The sequence below is a fragment of the Limanda limanda genome, chromosome 5 (genome assembly GCF_963576545.1).
Source record: "Limanda limanda chromosome 5, fLimLim1.1, whole genome shotgun sequence".
Lineage (NCBI taxonomy): Eukaryota > Metazoa > Chordata > Actinopteri > Pleuronectiformes > Pleuronectidae > Limanda > Limanda limanda.
The window spans coordinates 25,334,539-25,356,540 of NC_083640.1; the positions used below are offsets into that span (position 1 = coordinate 25,334,539).

Here is a 22,002-nt window from a genome sequence, read left to right on the forward strand (position 1 = left end):
AGGGTTTTTATTTTTTATCTTTATCACCTGAAAGATCTCGAATCTCCTTGGAAAAGTTTCTAAAATGTCCAGAGCAGCTGACTCAGACGTCTGCGTTCTCACCTACGGCCTCTCGGGAAAACTTCAGGAAAATTTTCAGACTTCCGTACAGGTCTGAAACCAGAGAAGGGGAATGAATGCGATGCTCTAAGCACAAAGCACGTGACTTTAGCGTTGCTTGTCCGTGCCACATTTTAAACCTATAACCTGAAATTATACTTTAAACAGAAATATCATGTTTCCATCCCAGTTTCCACGTATTAACCTAATGTTCCCTCTTCTTCCCCTGTAAAGTTTTAATGACCTCTGACTTTATCCCGACACAACAAACGTTGATTTTACTTTTCTGGTTCAAATTAGTAAAAGCTTTAGTTTCAGTTACCCTACTCAACGTGAGAGCGACAACGTTAGATATGATTCATGTGAGCGAGGGAAAGAAAATATCCTGCACGTGTGGTCACGTCTTTAAAATTGCAGGATCTTTGATATCTGGGTTTAAATTCACGTACACATCTACGTGTTTAATGCCACTCTTCAAACACGAGGGAATCTCAGTCTCATCCACGATTTTACAAAGAAATAAAGGGAAAAAGAGTCTGTTCTGTCTGTGAACCAGAATGTCATCGTCAGGCTCAAAGACAGGAGGTGAGATCAGTTCACATGTGGTTCATACAGGGCCCAGATCTCAGGCTTCTGGTGACAAAATGTGCAAAATAAATATGAGTATAGCTGCACAGGAGGCGCCAGGTCTGAGGAAACATCGCTTGGTTTTCCTGAGAAGAAGCTGAAGTCGATCTGAGAACCAATAAATGGAGTAAAGCACAAACAGATTCAAAGGAGGTCGTCTCGCCCCCTTTGAATCTGAACATACAAAACGGCTTTGTTCACAAAGAACTCCTCTTCATTGTCAAAAAGAAACAAAACAAAACAAAAATTGGCGTGATTCTCCGATGCTGAAGACTCAAGCGTTTCTGCAGCCGAAAAAATCCATGCCGATGTAGCGGGGGTATCCCTCCAGAGAGTTCATACCGACAGGGTCAAACTTCCAGTACTGTCGTCCTCGGATGAAGTGAGCGTAGCCTGAAAGACAAATCGCAGGCGATTTCATGTCAAAGAATCAGTGTCAACAATCGTGAAAAGCTTTAAATATATAAACTCTGGTCTTTCTTGTTGTCTGGATCTTACCGTAGACGTCCCTGAAGGCTGCGTCCACGTCCTCGGGGATGCCGCTCCAGTCCTGCATGCTGCGCGGGTACACGGACTCCAGCCGGTTCTCACGGGGGCTGAACCTCCAGTAGCTGCCGGACTTGAAGAAGTAGGTGTTGTAGTTGGAGTCGTGGCCCCAGCGCAGCGCAGCCTGGATCCCGGACACCGACAGGCCCAAGCTGCGGATGGACTCCGGCCCTCGGATCTGCATCTCGGCATCGAACACCCAGTAGTTCTCACCTGCAGGAGGATGGAGGAACACGGACGACACTTCAGTTCGGTTGGTAAATTTCTTTTTGTGTCTGTAACTAAAAGACTTTCTCGTCCGCTCAGAGCTTCGTCCCCTGCAGAGAGTTTTCCTCCTGATGGAGCAGAAGTGACCTGACATGACCTTTGTTTCAGTCTGTAGCAGCGTCACAGGTTCGATCCCTCATCTCAGGAAACAGGCGAGTCCAGGTCAAATCATAATACTACATTTTTCACTTAGTCTTAGTCAAAGTCTTATATATTTATCTATTATCAGTATGTACAATTAGATACTTTATTCAATTGGGGAATGAACCTAATCTTAGATGGTTTGTCGGGAACACTTTTCTAAAATCTATTGATTTGACTTTCCCAGGAGCAACAGCTACCGTCAGACTTTACCTCATATTTCATGTTACCTGGTTTAATGAGCTGTGAAGTATTGACTCTGATTAAATAAACTTCGTATTAAATATTTTGTTAGATAATCTTTGGCAGATCCCTGAGAGAACAAGTCCAGCCTTGAGACCACCAGACATTTAAACTTAAATGAAAATATTCACAAGCTGTTGTTTGTTGTTTTGCTTTCCTGAGCGTGTGTCACACTTTCTGTTTCTTCTTCATGTCCTCACATGAAATCTCAAACCACAGGACAGCAGCGCCCGCTCACCTTGAAAGAACCAAATATTCCCCGACTTGTCTTCAAAGGCGGCGTCGATGTTGTCGGGAATCCCCCTCCAGTGCCGGGACGCCAGCGCCGGGTAGCCGCTCTCCAGATGCCCGTCCCTGATCCGCCACACGTAGCCCGACTTAAAGAAGAACAGCTCGCCTCGGATCATAGACACGGCATCAAAGTCCGTCTGGCAGGCGTCGGGCTGCAGAGAAGACACATCATTCATCCCTTTCCACATGAGGAAAAGCAGCGTTTCTAACGACAGGGATTTTAACTGCAGCGAGATGAAGTGATAAAGAGAAGTTTTACTGCCTGAAGGTAAATCAGAGCTGGGGTTTGTGTTTGAGTTCCAGCCGAAGACGACTTTCACCACAAAACCATCACAAAGAATTTCAGGGGATTTATGTCAGTGTAAAAACTCTCAGTTACAAGTTTTACAGGAGAAGCTGATCTGAGGTTTAACATCCACGGTTCAGAAATACACTTTGTCACGATGCGGCTCCATTGATATTTGCTGTTCAACTGGTTTATAAGCACAGAGACGACTTCCTCTTAAAGGACAGAGTTTCTTTATTTTACTCCTTGCCAGTGAAACCCATGAAATGAGTTGATCTCACGTCATGTATCACGTATTTTCCTAGAATTAACTACATCCTGTCTTTAGTTTCTTTTGAACCTTCATCGGTTCAACTCACATTAGTGGGGATCTCGTTGGTCTCCGGGTTAGAGGGAGGAGGGGTGGGTGGTGGCGGCGGCGGCGGCGGCGAGGGCAGGACTTGTGGACGAGCTCCGTACAGATACTGGATGCCCTGCTTGTCGTCCTCGCTCAGCCTCAGCGGGTAGGAGAAGGTGTAGTAGGCGGACATGACGGCTCCAGGCTCACGCGAGTGCTGCAGGCCCAGGACGTGCCCGAACTCATGGGCAGCGACCTGGAGAAGGTCTGTGCCTGCAGGAGAGGAGGTTCCACAAACCTCAGATGATGCAAAACCACAGCTGCTTCACTCACTGTGTGAAGGTCCTGTGTGTTTGTCTCCAGCCGCTGGCAGAGGCCCAACGCCACGGAAACATCCTCAAGAAATGTACCTTTATAAAATCACTTTTTAGAAAAGGATGACAAAGTATTTCAAACTCTGAGAAGTAGCATTTTAAGAAAAAGGGAGTTTGATAAATGGTTTTACTTAAAAGTTTGTAAATAATAGTGGAGGATTTTGACTTTTCTCTTTGACAAACTCTTCAATTTAACTTGCAGCTGTTGGGTGAAGGTTTTTCTAATCTGTCATTTCTACTAGAAGCATTAAAGTAAAGAGACAGTTGTCTGTATTTTCTCAGCGTCTCACTCACCCATGTGGTTTCCAAGAGTCCAGGACTCATCGTAGTCGAAGTGGACGTCGCCCTGTCGGTGGGTTCTGGGGAAGAAAGCGTGAGCGAGGATCCCACCCGGGCCGTCGAACGGAAGGTTGTCTCCGTGCCAGTATCTACAAGTTCGTAAAACAAACGCTCGGGTTCACATAAAATGAATGAAATCAAATCTTTGAAAACATTCTTGATGATATTTGATTATCAGTTAGTCTGAGAGTTATAACAATGAGGCACGGATCAGAAAAACATGAAATCGCTGCAGGAACAAACAAACCAGGCAACATAAAAGAGGATGAAAGTGTTGTTTGTTTTCCGCTCTTTGTTGCTTGACTATCTCTCGATTTTTGTACCAAAGATCTTTGTCCGAATTAGATTTGATCCGATCTGATTCTGCCCAGCACTCACTCATAAACACAGTGGATTGAAAACACAGTGTTTGCCTCAGGTGACGGTGAAGCTCGGGATCGTTTGTGGCGACTGCAGACGAGAGGAAATTATAGAAATCCACGAAAATAAAGATGAAAGAACATCTGCTCATCGTCAGCGAGGAAACTAAACAAGAGCTGAGAGCAGAACTCTGTAGGACCTGGATATCAATCATAAACATGTCGCACTGTATCCTACGTTTATGATATCAGGGATGAGGCTTATTTCATACTTGGTAAGTGAAGGTATAATTACTATTAGTACTTTTATGAAATATATCCTGTTTGAGCATGTGTTTTTCTTCACATCTTGTGTTCAGGCTCCTTTTCATTGTCACTTAATAAAACGTCTTTGTGTCTTTTCCGTGCTCCCACCTAGTGAAGTCGATGCGGATGTCGGCCTTCCCGCTGTGGATCTCAGTGAAGGTGAGCGGCGTGACGTCACTCCAGATCTGCAGCGCTTCCCGGAAGATACGTCGAACCTTCTCCTCGCCCATCTGCCACGGAAACCTGACGATCCTGCACAGGAAGTTGGGACAGGTGTCAAACACACACACACACACATTGTACACACATTGCACACACATGGTACACACACTGCACACAGGATGAACAGCAGCAGTGGCAGAGCGGGACCACCGGCCTCGCACACCTCCCTCTAATCTGATATCTACAGCCGTCTCGTCAGCGGGAGGTGAGAACTCAGGCCCTCAGGCTCGCTAACAAAACCCTGAATCGTCTCCTCCCGTTTCCTCTGAGATTAAACCACCCAGCGTGACAACCAGAGGAAGAAGAGGAGAAACCTCCTCGTTTTACCCACAGCTCATAAACACGTCATTAATGATATAGAGCATCGGGTACACTTGGCATCAAATCAGTGAGTTGATGCTGCATTAAAATGAGAATAAATGCTCACATGTCAGTTTGGAATAAATCACTGTCAGCCGACATGACAGGGCGACATAATCAGTTGTTAATTAAAATGGAATTTGACTGACTTTGTAAAATGAGATGAAAATGTTGCAGAAGGGCCACAAGTTCAACCTGTAGTTCACAGGGAGTCAGATGGAAGCTACAAGCTCAAGTGTGAAACCAGCATTTTCCAGACATGGATTATATTTTTTAATGAACAACAATAATGCGTTAATTATAGAGCTTTAAAAATGATATAGGTATAATTTCCCAAACTGTTCCTTTAAATAACAGTCTCCTCACATGTCTCCTTGCCAAACAGCTAAAGGGACAGTTCAGCATTCTGAGAGAAATGCTGATGAAAACTGAAACCTCTCTTGTGGGTAAAGTGTGAATCTGCCCCGACGTGTTTAATCGTGCAGCGTTCACGTCTGTTGCACATGCTGCCAGCTGCTACTGGTAAGTGCAGGTTTTGGGTTTTGGCACAATGCGGCCAGACCTGGCAACCTGACTGCTCACAAATACATAACTGCAGCACGGTAACGAAACTCCCAATAAACCTGCTGCATCCAGACTCAACACAGATAAGATAGAGCTTGTTAATCAGGGTGATTTCCTTGTGGGAGTATTTCTGAACTTTAGACTCAAGCTGCTCCCCCCTGTCTCCAGACTTTACGCTGAGTTGGGTTAAACATGTCCTGACTCCAAAAATATGTGTTAACCTCGAGTTTTCTGTTAAATCATCACATGAGCAGATTGTTGATGGAGGAGCTCGGCTCATCTTCAGGTCTGGGTCTGAATGAACAAAGCAAGCGTTTGTTAATACAACACCTCTCACAGACACTACAAGCTGCTTCCACTTCCAAGTGATCCCGTCAAATAGAGTCAGAGGAAAAGACATAAAAGAAAAGTGCCCGAACACCTAAAGCGTATTGTGAGACTATTCCAAATCTTAGAGGGCGAGCGAGTGGACAGTGGAATAACCTGGAGCTCCTGGGTGGAGAGGGAGCAGAAGGTCCATGACACGCTGCGGAGTCTGGACATGTAGGATCACGATGAGAGCAGAGAAGCAGCATGTTCAAGGCTATGTAAGGATAATTTAATAAAACTAGAATGTCACTCAGAACAGCTCGTTCTTCCCCCGAGGCCCAACAGTCTCCGTATATCAAGTTGCACATAACTACACACACTGCATCCTTCCACCAAGTTCTGAGGAAATCCGTCCAGTAGTAATTCTGATAACCAACTAACAGACGGACAATCAAACATAATGAGGTAAACACAATCTCCTTGGGGTATCGCAGTATTCAATTAGAGACAAGATGAGATATGAGTGAGAATCTCCTATTCATTTCTTCACGAAGTTCCTAAGTTTCTCTGATTCTGTGAAGATGAGACATTTGCAGATGTGTGGACAAGCAGGACAAACAGGAGACGGCTTTATCGATCGAAGGACGAAAAAAGAGAAACGCTGCATCACTTTATGGCACAAAGCAGAATTCAGGGAAGGTCAGTCCAGAGCACGTGAGCTTTACCTGAGGCCGGGATCAGCTCTGTCTTAATGCAACGAGGGTCAAGAGGGACAAACGACAGCAGGAGTAACGGGAAATGTGGTCTTAATTTAGAGTTCGATATATGAATACCACTGGAATTTATCATTCAAGAGAGGTGGAGCAGAGTCATGGAACATTTCTGAAAGAGTTAAACCTTTAAGACACATGGCAAAGGAACAGCATGGTATTAAAAATTGGCTGGAAATAATTTGTTTGATCAACAACGTGTTCTTGTGCAAAACAGATTCCTGCAACAGTGCAAATATTTGCGTTGAAGTTTGCACAATGGGACTTTCCTCAGAGCAAAGTTCACGTAGCTTGAAATCCTCCAGCTTATCACTTATTGCACAAACACCCTCCAGATTAAAGATGAAGCACTTTGTTGAATATGACTCTTCAGAAACACATGGCTGAGCTTTGAATATCTCAACACCGAGTTTTATTTGAGCGAAATGCAGATGTTGTGTCTGCACCAGCAGCATCACCTCCTGCTGCTTTGAAACAAAGAAGTTTGTAGTTTGGATTTACACAAGCACCTCAAATCCTTTTTTTATTCTTCAGTCTCTGACGTTCAGAAAACTTCAGGAGGTATTTTTATAATTTCCTTTTAGATAAATCAAATTCCTCTCAACCTTTTTTCCTCCTTCTGCTGCAGCTATCGCCTTCCCACTGTCCTTACTGAAAACACATGTATGTGTTCACTCTATTCTGGACAAGCGATGCTAATGCTCATGTGCAAATTGGTCTTGGTTCCTCTTTATTCAGTGAAATTTAACGCTTCACTTGTCTCTGGAGCTTTTAATCAAACAAACAAGGGGAAATAGTTAATTTGTTGGGAGTTGGGAACTACTCTCAGTGGTGGATTAATCTTAATTTGGTGCTCTATTGAGTAATTTAGTCCGCAGGGCGGTATGTGTGTGTGTGTGTTTAATGATTGAGGTAAATATGTGAAGAATGAGGTTGTAAATATGAATATATGTGAAAACAAGTGACCTTTGACACCACAACCAGCTCAGGCCTTTAACGTTTGGCGACCACCTGAGAGCCTCTATTCAGCTCTGCTAACAGCCGTTAAATCAGCTACAACAACAGATCTCTCAGCCGACCCGGCATGACTGCGGGGGGGTCATGCCCAAACTTGCTTCCCCAAGCTCCAAATCCAGGCTGATTCTGAATAAAGAAGTAAACACGGGGGAATCATTAGCAAGGCTCCACTCTGTCAACGCTCATATCTTAGCTGCTGAAAGGCCCCAGAAGCCCAAGTGGACCCGTGAGGTCCAGGAAGAGTCTCCTCTGACTCTGTGGGTTGTTGCCATGGTCCCGTTTGACCAAATCACTCTGTCAGGTGTCACCGTCGTCAGCGTTTTATTGGTCCAAAGCAGCAGAATCTTATTAGTCTGCGGCCGGTGCTGCTAATAAAAGCATTCTGCCTCCCCCCTCTCTCCCTCTCTCTCCCTCTCTCGCCCTCTGCTTGTCTTAATATACTGTTAAGTTAAAGAATGGCTAGAATGAAAGGGACCCCAGGAGACACAGACAGAGTGGCAGCAGCCACCAGACGGCTGCCAGACACTCGCTGGTGCCAAGGCCTCACATGAAAGAAAACCAGCACCCCCTTTTGTCAGAATCATAATTTCAAGACTTCATTTTCTACGTGCTTTATACAGGGGATCCAATTTAACATGTAGCATTCAAACATGGAGTCCTGTTTGTTTCCATCTGAAGAATGTCAGGTCCAATAATCCTTCAGTCGTAGCTCTGGTTTCGGTCTCCACCAACTCCTGAGGGGAAATATCTTTGCTCTGTAGCTGCTAAACGTTCCACTATGTTCAATGTGTCTTTGAAAAGATTTTCTGATTAACTGAAAATAAACTATTTTGTAGTTTTTGTTTACATTTGCCTCCTCAAATTGCTTCCTGCCGGACGAAGACGCCAGCTGGACGGAATCTTATGAAAATACCAACTTTAATTTCCTTTTCTCATTCAAATCACATGAGGAACAGAAGTGCACAGTAACACAACCCTAACAGGCCGCTGTGATGTGGTCACCAGCAGGGGGTCACTGGCTGTCACTGTTAAGAACTGATTGTTTGTGTGCAGATCTGTACCTGTAGGTGAGGTCCGTTCTGTCCAAGCGTCCTCCGTAGAGGACAAAGCGTCTCTGGCGGTGTCGTCCACGATGGTGCACCCCCTTCTGGGCAGGGTAGTCCGGTACACCACAGCGCGGTCGGTTCCATGTGTTGGAGGTGTTGTTTGACAAACTCGTCTCCTTCACTAGGTCCTGAGCGTGAGGAGCCTTCCCTCTCTTCTTCAGGTCGGGGAACTTTTCAGAGACCTGGAACAACAGCGGTTCAGTTAGTCGTCTCTGGGTTGGTTGTGGTTCATGGCGACAAGCAGAGGGTCGTTAATCTAAAGGTGCACCTTATCAGGTTCACCCCCCCCCCCCCCACATGGAATTTAGCAGGTATAATATTTAAAATCTTAGAAATCAAATGATAAATTTCATCCCCAAGGTTGTTACACACATCCTGTGGGGGACGTGAATGTATGTGGTCTAAATTGAATTGCTATCCTTCCAATGATTGTTGACAAATGTCAACCTGCTGGTGGCGCTAGAGGAAAACTCATCAGAAGTATGAGACAAACAAAAGGCCGGCGCATGCTTCTGCGTTTTCAGGGGAACGGAGACGCAGGAGCCCTTCCAGGCCCCTCACGGCCCTTCCTACGTCCTTACGTGCGTCGGCCAATTTTTCTAACTAGACGGCAAAGCCCCGCAAGCGTCACCCGGCCACGAGGGCTGTGATTGGTCTGCTGACTACATCATTTCCGGAGTCGCATTTCCGGTTCATGCCCGGAAACCACGGAAGATTTAGAAGAACGAATATGGACCAGATAGAAGAGCACTTGGCAGAAGAGATCCGACACTATGTCCACTAGTATAACCCGTCACTAACCGGCGGATTTTTCCGCCAGAAAAAGGCTCTGCGGAGCCGCCGTGGCGATGTAAATAAATCGCTCTTCTTCGTGCAACACACGAAGAAGAGCCGACTTCGACAAAAAACATTACTGCGCCTAGTGTTCGGGCGGGGAATTGCATGGCAACACGGGCAACGGTTGGAGAACCATGAATGACAACGAGTCCTGCGTTACAGCTGCGTGCCTGCGGGCCCCTGACGACGCAGAAGCATGCGCCGGCCTTAAGTCCTGAACCAGCGGCATTTGAACTCTGAGGTTAATGACGGCACGCACTCATAATCAGGTCACCAGAAACGAGTAGTAGGGGACGCTCGGTCCCAGAGTGTCCCATTATCGTTAACCCCCCCCACACACCTCAGAGGAAATGGCTCTGCTCATTTCCACAACAGCAATTTACAGAGGAGAGCCGCCATTTCCGCTGCCACTAACAACAACCTGTGGGAAAAGACCTGATATACATATATATTGTGCAGGGACACAACTATTAACTTCTATCATCTGATCCAATGAATCTTCCAGCATCTTCTCCAGAGGATCTGAAAACCACCATCAGTCTGACCTTTGACCTCAGTTCCCTCTGAACTGTTCAAGGATCACTGTTGGGATGGAGGCAGGTTCCAGCTGAGAGCTGCAGGTGAGAAGCTGAAGGCTTTAATCAGTTTGTCGGAAAAGGAAAGCTGCATTAAAAAAGTTAATATAACTGGGTTATGAACTATGCTGCTTATAACGTGTTGCTGACGTCAGCTGAACCTGGGTCCTGACCTCTGACTTTGCTACTTTGGCCAACATAGCTTGTTAAATACTTCACCAATTCTGGTTTGCTATCGATAAACTATGTATCTCCTATTCATACAACTTCACTTCATGCAACTGCTTTCAAATCAAACATCACATGAAACATTGAACTTAAAGTTACAGCCTCGACAAGCGGAACAAACCAAAGTGATAAGACATATAAACTGTAGTATTTTGACATCACGTTTTCACACTTCATCCATAAAATCTATAATAACGAATTGCAGGATGTTTATCTGAGCCAAGTGGAAGTTGTGCTTGTGTTGTGTGAACAGCAGCCTCCCTCCCTCGGCTCTGCTGGACTCAAACTGGTTGTTGTTTGTAGGTTATGGGGAACAAATCGCAGCAGGAATGGAGGAATGTGCTCCAGACTGCAGAAACCCTGTGACTGATGGGCCTGGATCACAGAACAAACAGTACACACCTCCTCTCAGAGCCCCTCCGACCCCTGCACCTCCTGGGTTTCACTTTGTTTCAAGGAGATTTCAGAGCTTGGATTCTAACGCCCTCAGCACTTACTCACGTTAAAAAGGTCGGGGGGTTGTTCTAAGTGTCCTAAGCTCCCAAAAGATTTTTTAAGACGTCCCAAAACAAACAGCTGCATTGTTAACAAAGAAAACACATGCAAATTAAGAAAACATCTTCATCGATATGACAACATGGACGGCAGATTGTGAAAAACAACAACTGAAATGTTTACCGGGGACATAAAAAAGTGATGAACCTGCTGTTTTTAGGTTCCCTGGAAACATTTCCGTCGTCGTTTTCACTTTTTGTCGCGCGTTTCTCTTTTTGCAGCACATGAGTCGTCAGAGTGATGAAGCAGTTTTCTTGATTTGCACGTGGCACCAGCCTGACGTGAGGTTTCCCTCTGAGCACTGATATCAACCTCATGATAAACAACGAAACCCTCATCAAGGTGTAAAGCAGGTTAGAAACGTATCAGAGCAAAGACTGATGACATGAAACTGATGGAAATCGCTACCAGCATGGAACTCAATCTCCTTTTGTTTGCTTTTAAAATAAAAACATTGATTGGGACATCGTCAACAACTTCCCTGTGGTCTTCACTGAGAGGGACTGGGACCTGTCTACTGGGACTTGAGCTGTCAATCACCTGGTCGCAAGCAAACCTCTGTCCTCACACAAGACAGTTCAGACCGACGCTGCCCGTTGCCTGATCCCAATCAGGTGGGGGTGGGGTGGGGGGGGGGGGGGTGTCGGCTTACAGGGTCGTAAAACCTGGGCTAATTCTAAGTGGTGTGTGCACAGGGGGAGGAGGGGGGAGCCGCCTCTGTCATTTCAAAGAGGGAGATGGAGAAAAGTGGTTAAAGAACTAAGCCGCCCCCCCGTCCCGCCGGCGTGTCAAATGGATTGTTTGACCTGTCTGACCCGGCAGCACAGCTACACACTAAAGGTTCCTGATTCCCAACAGACTGCACATCAAAGTTCAAGGTTAAAACCCAAACAACAGATTTGGCTCCATCTACGATATCGGGTGCGTTTCCTGCTATTTCTTAATCAATAGACGTGTAACATGAAACTGAGTTAATGAGTTTCTGAACCCTTTTCCTCTGACAAACAACAACAAAAAACCAAATGTTCTGAAATGTTATTACCTCCATCGCCCCCTGGTGGCTGGTAGCAATGCTTTTTCGTTAAATTTGGTTTTAATAACCTATTTGATGACATAAAAACAGGGTGAAACGCCTTGATTTACAGCTGAGATCGACTTGTCGATATACACTCCAAAGTTTGTCCTCTGTACAATATGTCAGAATTCACATCCAGGATTTTTTGGCTTCATTTCTGGGAGGTGGGAGCAAGAGGAAAAGTGTTATCTATCTTACCGAGGGGATAAGTCTTTAAATACAGCTCATAAATACTTTACAAACTAAATTTGTTTTCAGTTGCAGATTAATAACCCTCAGGGGTTGGACACTAAAAGAAATCTGGAACACGATGAGGCGTATAGGCTGTAGGGTCAAATGTTTGACTCAGGAACTCAGGACACTAGTTCCCCGAGATGTTTAATATGGGTTGACTTGTTCTATTTCCTTAACCTGTGTAAAACAGCTCCGTGCACTTATTTTAAATCTGAGGCTCAGCTGTAAGAGGAAGCTAAAGAGTGAGATTAGAGGTTGTTTTCACTCGGAGGAGGTGATACCACGACCGTGAGTCAACCAGTGAGACACGGGTCTTGTGGCCGTGCTTGCGTGTTCACGTGTAATTTCAGAGCAGACAATGGAAATCCTGTCAGGAGACTGTGTGACGACGTCTGAGAAAGAACGGGGGGGTAGAGAAAAAAAAATCCCCTCGGGACAATTAGTCTGTCACTTTCCGCTGAGAGTGCAGAAAGTGGGTGATGAGATACGAAACTACCCCAAAAGCCTGAAGGCCTGGTAGATGCTTGTTCACGCTGGGAACACGTGAAGGAGCTGGTGATGGGGGTGCGGGTGGGGGGGGTTGGGAGTGGGGGGCGTCCATTACAAGTATGGACACATCCAGCTTCTGGTTACAGTGATGACAAGATGTTCGAGACGCGGTGCAGGGGATCTGACTGTGGTATTCAGAGGGCATGTCTGGTCACGCTGCGTCTGAGGAGCGTCTCCAGTGGAACAACAAACCCACCCCCCCCCACCTCCGTCACCCCCGTCAGGTCACCGTGCTTTAACGTGGCCTACAACCTGAGACAGAAGGCGGAGCAGACGTTTGAGGAACCTCAGAGCAGCTTCACGTCTGCACTTGAGGAGCGAGACCCTTCATTTCAAACATTAGAGACAAACGTGGAAGCAATTAGTTGCAGTAACTCAAGAACTGTGCTCGAAGACGGTAGCAGTTAAAACGCAGAACAGTTTGATATTCGTGGTTCTTCCCTCACTCTGTCCCATGTTCCACTCGCCCTGCACCACATTGCTTGTGTGTATTTGTTGTGTCTTTTTCTTCCTGTTATTTCTGACGTCTTCAAGTTCTCTCAAACCCTGACTGCAGGACTTAACATGCGACGGGTGCTTCCCCTAAAGCTAGCGAGAGCGCCAATGTGGATTAATCCGCTGGTGAAAATAGTCCCCAACAAATGAACTATTTCCTTCGGCTGCTTTGCATTACATGGGTACATGTGTGGAACAAGACAGACGGCACTCATCTGTTACTGGAGTATTAATATTTCCCCTGTTAATCAGGTGTCTGCTTTTCAAACTACTGACTTTAACGCATGTTACTGATCTCGACCACTAAATCATTCCTGATTATTTCGGCCCAATAACTTTTTAATTTCAGCAGCTGGATCCTTCAGTTGATCATTTCTGTTGATTTTGTACAGGTAAAGATATCATTCTATTTCTATTCTATTAAGTGAAGTTTGATTCAACAAACAAAATTACTCAGACAAACCATTTTAGGCAATTTTGTTGAATTAAATAATTTGTATATTTCTTTGTTTTCAAAAGAGAGACTAATTTGTGCATAAAAACATAAAACACGTAAATACATTGAATGCACGCAAAATGTGTTTCCCATATAAGTGCAGTGGGAAATCGGTAACTGCAGCAGCGGTAGAAAAAAAGATTGACAGGAATTTGGTTAATCTGAAAGGAAATGATAAAAGTTGATCCAAGAATTCCTCCTGAAGTGCTTTGAACGTCACAAACTCATGTAAACTCTAAAGAGCACATGTATCTGAGGTGCATGTACGCGTGTGAATCAAAAAATACAAACTGGTTTATTGACTGTTCGCTGCAGGTGATGCTGCCAGTGCTTCTCACAGGAAACTGAGAAGTGCCTCGTCAACATGTATCTTAGTGTCCAACAGAAACTAATCTGGATGAGAGGAAGTAAGTCATAAGCGAGTGTTTACTTGAGGAGACAGATAAGATTTCAATTTGAAGGGTGTGCTTCCAGTGGAGAGGAGTCATTTTGCCAGATAGGGGGAGTGGGCAAATCCCTTGTTATCTCTCTTCTTAATCTCCTCATCCGATATATCATCAGAAAATGAGAAACACGCGGCGGTGGAAGGTGATGCACAACATCTGGCCACTCGCTGAAATCTCTCATCTTTCCTGGCACAAAGGAAACTCTTCCTCTGGCTCGTGAGACACAGATCGTCTGTTCGTCTGCTGCACGATGACCGGCTGATGATTCCACTGATGACTGAGGTGAAATAATGAGTGAGAAGATTTTCCCAGGGGAGTGATGGTTACCAGGTGTCTTTCTCTTTTGTTCAGTTTGCTTTTAAGGTATCTTTTCTTTTTTCTTTTATGCATGTCATTATTTGATTCGACAGATAAGAGACAAGTCGTTCTACTTCTAAGGGAAATTAGAGTGTTTCCAAACCCATAATTTTAGCTCAATCTAATTAAAGTAATTCACACGGATTGCCATTTGGTTTCAACATCCACGTCCCCATCGAGTTGAATCAAATTAAAGATTAGATTGGTGGTTCCCTCAGTTGTGGTCAAGCACCACCATCAGGCCAAAGTGTCACCATGTCCAATACTTTGGTTTATTACCAAGTATCGCAAAAGAAATTACTTTAACATCCTTTAAACTAATTGAAGCTCATTATTTTTTGTTAAATGTCCTGATGTGTTACACGGAGCCACCTCTGGAAGCTTCCTTGAAAATATGTTGTCAGAATTCATAGTTGTGCATCAGAGCATTTTCCACGGAGAAAATCTTTAAGTGCCGTTGTTTGCTTTTCTTTAAATAAATAAACACTCTCCGGTTCTGTTGTAGCATCTAGGCTAACCTCTGAGCTAGCACTGTTGTTTAAATCTGTAACTTCGTGCTGTTGTAAAACCTGAAACACACTTTTCAAAATGATCAAATGATGATGTAAGAGTTGTTATATCAGGAAGTTGATTTTCTTTAATTATTTGGGATTCTTTTGAACATTTTAAATTCAGTGATGTGCACTTTAATGACTTCAAGAACCGACTCCATCCTGCCGATCGTACCCGGTCACAGGGTTCATGGAGTTAGCTGAATCCTAATGAGTTTACTGCCCCCCCCCCCCCCCCCCCACCCTCACCTTTTTATGGCTGGATTCAGAACCCGGTGATGGTCCCTCCTCATGCTCACTAACAAAAGCATCTGATCCACTGATGGCGGGTGCATGTTGCTGTTTAACTGCACCCCCTCTTGTTGTGTGTCCTTGACCACTCACAGGCCGACGCAGCTGTGACCTAGATCTGCTCAATGGGAACCCGGACCGGCTCTGATGTCACCTTTGCTCTCACAGTTCCCCCCGACCAATCACTCCGCCCCCAAGACACCAACATGATGGGACAAAACAAAAAACCTAAGCCGAAGGACTCAGGTTTTCAGTGCAGAGAGAAAACAGGCCCTGTGTGTCTCCCACTGCCATGAAGGCTCCAGACACTGGGGCCTGTCCGGGCCTGTGTAATCGCTCACTCTTTTGTCAACAACAAGGGAACAAATTGACAAAACTACAGATAAGACCTCGCAGTGAAATGACCGGCAGACTGAACAAAGCTCTCTTCCCATGTGCAGCCCGGTCCTGATAATGTGTTGCCAGAAAATAGTTGAATTTCTCACGTGTGGAAACCTGGTGAAATATCAAACATCAAGTAAAAGTCGACAAACGATGTTTCACAACACCACAGCGGCCTGACTGTGATTACTGTGGATTAAACCGTCTAAAGGACTCAAGCATGTAAAAACACAGCGTTAATGCTACAGAATCAATCTAATGGAAACACGCCATCTAACAGCTCAATGTTTTTGCCTGTTGAGACACGGGGGGGTGGGGGTGGTTTCAGATTATGTTTAATGCTCTTGAAGCTCCTCATCACCATAGCACACTGAACGTCTATCAGCTTTGAGATACGGCCAATTATTTCTATAGATTAAAAATGATCAATATAAGTTTATTGCTCCTGAGTTTTGATACATTGCTATTGATGAAAATCTTTCAATAATTGTTGATATTGTCTTATTGCACTATCCTAATCTGAGACCTGAAGAAGACAAACGTATCCGTTCATTTGAAAGTAAAAAAGCAAAGATTGGAGGAAAGTGTGGAAAAATGTTCTGTTTTTCAGTTTCTGTCAATCATCTTGTGACGCCTCCAGTTTATCTTGTGGTTCTTCCTGACTCAATTGTGTGGTTCCTCCTGTAGGTGATCATATATATTTGACATCCGATTGTACTTGAATGCAACATGTCACATAATCACCTCCCTGTCATTTTGTCAGGATGTTGTTAGACGAGCCATCTGCTGCCTGGGATTCTTCTGCTTTGACAGAACTATGCAGGAAAATACTAGTGATTGTTGCAGCTGTCAATCATTTATGTAATGTTTAAATTGTAGCCTCTCAATTGTTTTCATTTCCTGTATGCATGTACTCTTAGAAAAAAAAAGTTTTGCTGATCACGATACATTTGAATGATAAACATAATTTTTCTACTTTTACTTTTAACCTTAAAACCATCTTTCTTCTGTCTCATTCCATTCCTGCAGTTTCTCAAAAACTCTCAATTCTACAAGTGTTGTTTATGCTCATTCTTTCCCCCTTGTATTGTTAAAGTAATACAGTTTAAATGTGTGCATGGAGGAGCCCAGGGCCAAAAGAGAAGATACTGAGCATCAAGCGTCTACCGGCTGCTCAGGTACATGAGATACCTCCACACAGCCAGGGCGACAGGATCAGAGTTAGGAACAGAACCCAACAACCATCCCCTAGCAGGTAGATACAGGTCTGATGATTGAATGATCTTCAATCTAAAGAATATTGCACTTTTAAATATTGCTGTGCAGGGCCAGCCGCGGCCCTTATATCTCAATCTGTGCTCGTTATGTGTCTTGTGATGCAACAAAAATGATTTCAATTCCAAACACTGGCATCCTCCTCTGAAACAGCTCTCACTGAAATCCCACATTCTTCTCGTCCCAGCTGTCCGTCTGTTTTGATGAATGACTTATTTTCCTGTGCAAAAGCACAAATGCTAAACCAGCAACTCTCTGTGTCATTAGAGTTTTAGATGTTTGGCTTGAGGGAGTATTACGAGACGAGTAAGGCTGTAAATTAAAACTGACAACACTACAATAGAAATGTGGGAAACATAAAGTTTATGCACACATGGTAGATGTTTAACACCGCGGTATGAGTGAGTCTATAAAGATAAAAATGCATAACTCGATATGTATTAGTTCAACTGACGCCATCATGACGGGTCCATATGGAGGACCCCTGTCTTTTATGGTGTTGTTGACAAAATGCCTGTAAGACCTGTTATTACAGCTTCCTGCCCGGCAGACAGGGCAACTCAGCAGCAGTGATTTCCTCTCTCTCTCCTCCCCAGAGATCAGACCATGGTCAAAAGAAACCAAAACACTCTAGTGTCATCCTGCGCGCACGGAGAGAGCAGCGCGTCACATTGTGTTGCCAAGTCCTGAGAGCCCGCAGAGCTGCTGAGCACGCACAAAAAAAAAATCAAAATAAATAGTGATGATAGTCATTTCTTCAAAGTAAGAGCAGCTCCCGGACTAATTACAGTGACAGGTCAGCTGCGGGTGCGCGCGTAAAATAGCCATTTTCTTAATTACAACATCAGTGTCATTGGTGCTGATGATTCCAAAGAAGAGGGGCGTGCGTGTGCGTGCCCGTGAATGGGGTTTGCAGGGGGGGCTACTAGCTGCAGACAAGCGTATATTTACTTAAACCCAGAAACTAATTCTGCATGCAGTCAAGTGAATGTTATTATTTTTGGAGCAAAGTGACTCATTCTATTGCAAAGTCTGAACAAGAAAACAAGTGTTATGCATGAGTGTGTGCGTGCGGATGTGCATGTGTGTGTGTGTGTGTGTGTGTGTGTGTGTGTGTGTGTGTGTGCGTGTGTGTGTGTGTGTTTGTGTGCAGGGGGTAAAGAATGAATAAGTCAACGCTGCAGAACATTTACAAATGCAAAATCACGCGTTTTTCCTTTCATTCGTGCAATATTGGTCAAAGTCGAACCGACTCGTCTCGTTCTGCAACAGAACCTTCGCGAAAGTCTCCAAACCTGCAGCAGAGGAGGCTCCGGACCGGAGCAACTCACCGGCGGAGGCTTGAACCCGGAGCCTCGCAGCGGGAGGCAGCGCGTGCTCCGGAGGCATTGCAGCGCCAGGACGCAGCAGCACACGAGCAGGGAAGTCCGCATCCTCTCCGCCGTCCGGAGCCAGGAGGAGGAGGTGCTCAGGAGGAGGTGCTCAGGAGGAGGTGCTCAGGAGGAGGTGCACAGTGCACAGTGCGGGGCTCACGGGCTGCTCCTCTTTAAATACACTCTGATTTCTTTGTTCTCTCCCTTCACTTCTTTTTTTTCTTCCACATGCAGTTTTTTCCCCAACAGCCCGAGGCTGACAATACCAACCGCGACCACGTGACTCTTAACCCCTTCTCCGCCGCGTGCCCGTCAACTCGAAACAGATGATGATGATTTTTTTTTCACCTTTTGATTTGATAAAGACCAAGAAATCCAAGATGGAGTTCTTTGTCAGGAAGGATCCAATGATCAGAGCACAGACAGACACACTCCAGCACCTATGGAAATATTATGGGATTATTTTAAGAGTTTTACAGGAACACAATCACGACAGTAACAACTGAACCGCCCTAGCTGGTCTGTCTCAACCCTTTTTTATAAGGATAATAACATAGACTAGTCATTATTGAGAACAACTCTCCTGTGCAGATACGTGAACTAAAAGAAAGCGATTTTTATTTTCATGACAGATTAACTGAGATTAACAATCACCTCATTTATTTTATATCAATGAAGACAATTTAGCTTCAGATACGATTACAAGCCTAAGACGTCAACCAATTGAATATTTAAAGGTATATGTAAGTTTTAACTATTTCCATGCCACCGTTAGCATCAACAGCTGTTTACTTATCAGGCCAGCTCACAAATAGCAAGATTCATCACAAAGAACGTGTATAAAGATGGACGATATAGCAAAAGTAAAGCACAAACATCTTGATCTCCCCCTGGTGGCCGGCTGCATTAAAGGTCATAGACCCCACGGGTTGTGTCGACCACGAAGGCGGAACCGGAATGAGACAGCTGTTGCCTAGCTACAGAGCCAAGTACAACACAACGTAAAAGTTTTAATGCACCTTGATTTAAAAGAATAAGTGTACTGTTAGCTGTTCCGTTGATCATCTTGTTGCCTGCAGGCGCCATTATCCGTCACTGAAACCCAATGAATCCTGGGATAGTTTCGGTCAGGACGCATCCGCTCGTTGGAGCCTTCGTTTCTTGGGGATTGAAGGACACATTTGAAGGAGCGTTTGAAATGGGACAGTCAAGTCTTAATGGGTCTTTAAAGGCAGCGTCCCCTGGATCGAGACGCAGCTGATACGTTTTTATTAGTTATTTGATGATGCGGCTCCGCTCTATGATCTCCACTGTGCAGATTCTGGCTCCGAATGATATCACGATTTTGAGACGGCAGCGCTCACATCCATCCTGAGGCTGCGGTTGAAAAGCAACATCACTGCTGTCTTCTCTTCTGAAGTTAGCATGCTAACCAATTAGCCTGTCTCGTCACTTTTGCAATTACGAGTCGTTGTAGCATCCAGAAGTAGAACTGAAGTAGTGCTGCTTGGAGGCAGCAGTATGATGATCTCTTGTGTGAACAGTGGTTGAATCTCTCAGCCAGACTCCATCACCACCACCTACTCCTGGAGAGAATCCACATTTGGCATCAGAGTTAATTTACATTCAAGAAACTTAAAGTTTTAAAATCACTACACTTGGAGATAGACGGCTTGATTTCCTCATGACATGAAATAAGATTTAGTAAAAGCCTATAAAATATCCACAGTTGTAGAATGTAAACATACAAATAATGGAGGTTTTAGGGGGAATCACAGAGACACTGAACAGAAGTACATTCTGTACTCAGATAAATACATTCCTCTTTTTTTTTAAATATATATACGTTTCTGTATTTGTACAGTTTAAACAAACAAGATACAGCCTGATGTTTAATGGGCTTTGCAGGTGCTGGAAGGTGGATGTTTGAACTTTGAACTGAGCCAGTCTGGTTCCAGTTAGACTGACCACCTCCTCACTTCAGCCCTGTAGTTAATGCACAGGCAGGAGATTAATCAATCCTCTCGTGCAACCCTCAGAAACAAAGTCCCCCATAAGGCAAAGTTCTCAATTAAAATGTTTCAAAGAAAGGGGGTTCAGAGTGTGTGAGGCAGAAGAATGAAGCTCCCCTGCCGGACTCACCGGTGGTTTGTGACCCGCCTCGGTCCCTTTGTTCAGAAAATAACTCTTTGTGAGTCGGTTTGAGATCATTTCTATAATTACGACCACTAATAGCAGTAAAGAATTCAGCGGTGCTTTCCTGTGTAATGGCTGTCAGATTTCCGCAGGCTCTTTGGTGATGAAAAAAGTCGCCCTAGTAAAATCTGAGTGTAATGAAAGAGAAAAGGGAAAGGCTTTCCAGGAAGGTGACACTGCTCATTTCTGGATAGGAAACTGTAATTTATGTTACTACATGCAGATGTATTACGTACGGTGGCCAATTAGATTCAAGGCTGTTACTGGATTGGTCAAATGTCAGCGCTGTTTGGCCTTTACCCTCAGATTTAAGCTGTAAGTGTGTTGGGTGTTGGGTGATAAAACCTGTAGGTTGCATTTGTGACATTGGCCCAAAAACAAGTCACGTCTATGAACAAACAACTGGCTGAGTACTGTTACCATCGTATCCCCTCACAAAATGACTCTGTCCTTTGTTTGATGCACAGTCCATCCGAGGGGCAGCTGCAAAAATTAAAGGTTCAAAAAATGTTGGCAAGTGTGCTGTTTTTCTTGCAGAGTGAGATGAAAAGATAAGAAGGGTTTGTTTCTTGCAGACAGAGCTGGAGTCGGATAATTAGCTTAGCTCACCATTAGGACTGGAAACAGTTAGCCTTGCTAGCTTTTGATTCCAGTGTGGTGGAGCTATATTTAGAAGAACAACAGACCCAGAACTTTTTGGTGGAGCATTTGGGTTGGTAGTACATTGGCACATGTGGAGGGAGGAGAGCACTGTCATTAAAATGGCTTGTTCCTCTACAAATACATTACCTATCAACTGTGTCAAATTGCACAAATTAAATATTGGTCAAAACCACTTTCGTAGTAGTAGTAGTTTGCAGCTCGGAGGAGTTTCCTGAAGTAATGAAATGGAAACAGGAACTGTAACACGCTGTATAACACGATAAAAGGTTTTAATACTTCCTTTACATGGCTGCAGCTAGATGGCATCAGGTGGGACAAGGTGTGAGCTTTTGTCTGCATATGCTGCAGGAATATTCTAATTGTTATTGCAAACATACCAAATATTTCCTCATTCATTCTTTGCCAGCGCTGGTTTCTCTCTGAACATATGAAGCGAGCCCCATTAGATAAAGGGATCCGTTCCAAAGCTGGATTTAGCTTTCACTTGCCAGAGAATTGTTGGTCAGGAAAACAAGATATCGTGCAACACTCATAACGATCCAGAAACAAGCGATCGAAATATCAACATAACAAAGTTGGCTGTATTTGGGCTTTCTGTGTTTGATCCTGATGTTTGGCTGTGGTGTTCTGAACTAACCTTAGTGTTTACATTGCAATAGCTCATTTGCTATGAAATAAGTCATTATAATTATAGTGTATAGGTACAAGCACAAGTGTTTTTCCTGTTTAAGTTCCCCAGTTCGCTTCATCTCATCTCGGGCATCTGAGGAAGGTTTGTAGCTTCAACTTAGATCGTTCAGGTTTTAATCGCACTCTGTATATTTTTATTGTGTTTGAGAGAAGAGTGTTTTTAATCCGAACC

The 22,002-nt window shown here is 44.4% G+C and overlaps 1 protein-coding gene across 1 annotated transcript; it reads right to left on the reverse strand.

The window, feature by feature from the left end:
* Positions 1-781: 781 nt before the first annotated feature.
* mmp11a (matrix metallopeptidase 11a) lies at positions 782-18,507 on the reverse strand. The gene is made up of 8 exons (XM_061072015.1): positions 18,240-18,507; positions 8,519-8,745; positions 4,324-4,467; positions 3,506-3,639; positions 2,860-3,110; positions 2,162-2,366; positions 1,225-1,485; positions 782-1,119 (listed from the first exon to the last, which is right to left on the reverse strand). Exons 1-8 carry the CDS (start codon positions 18,339-18,341, stop codon positions 1,001-1,003), a joined length of 1,443 nt encoding a protein of 480 aa, XP_060927998.1. The 5' UTR covers positions 18,342-18,507; the 3' UTR covers positions 782-1,000.
* Between the last annotated feature and the right edge of the window lie 3,495 nt (positions 18,508-22,002).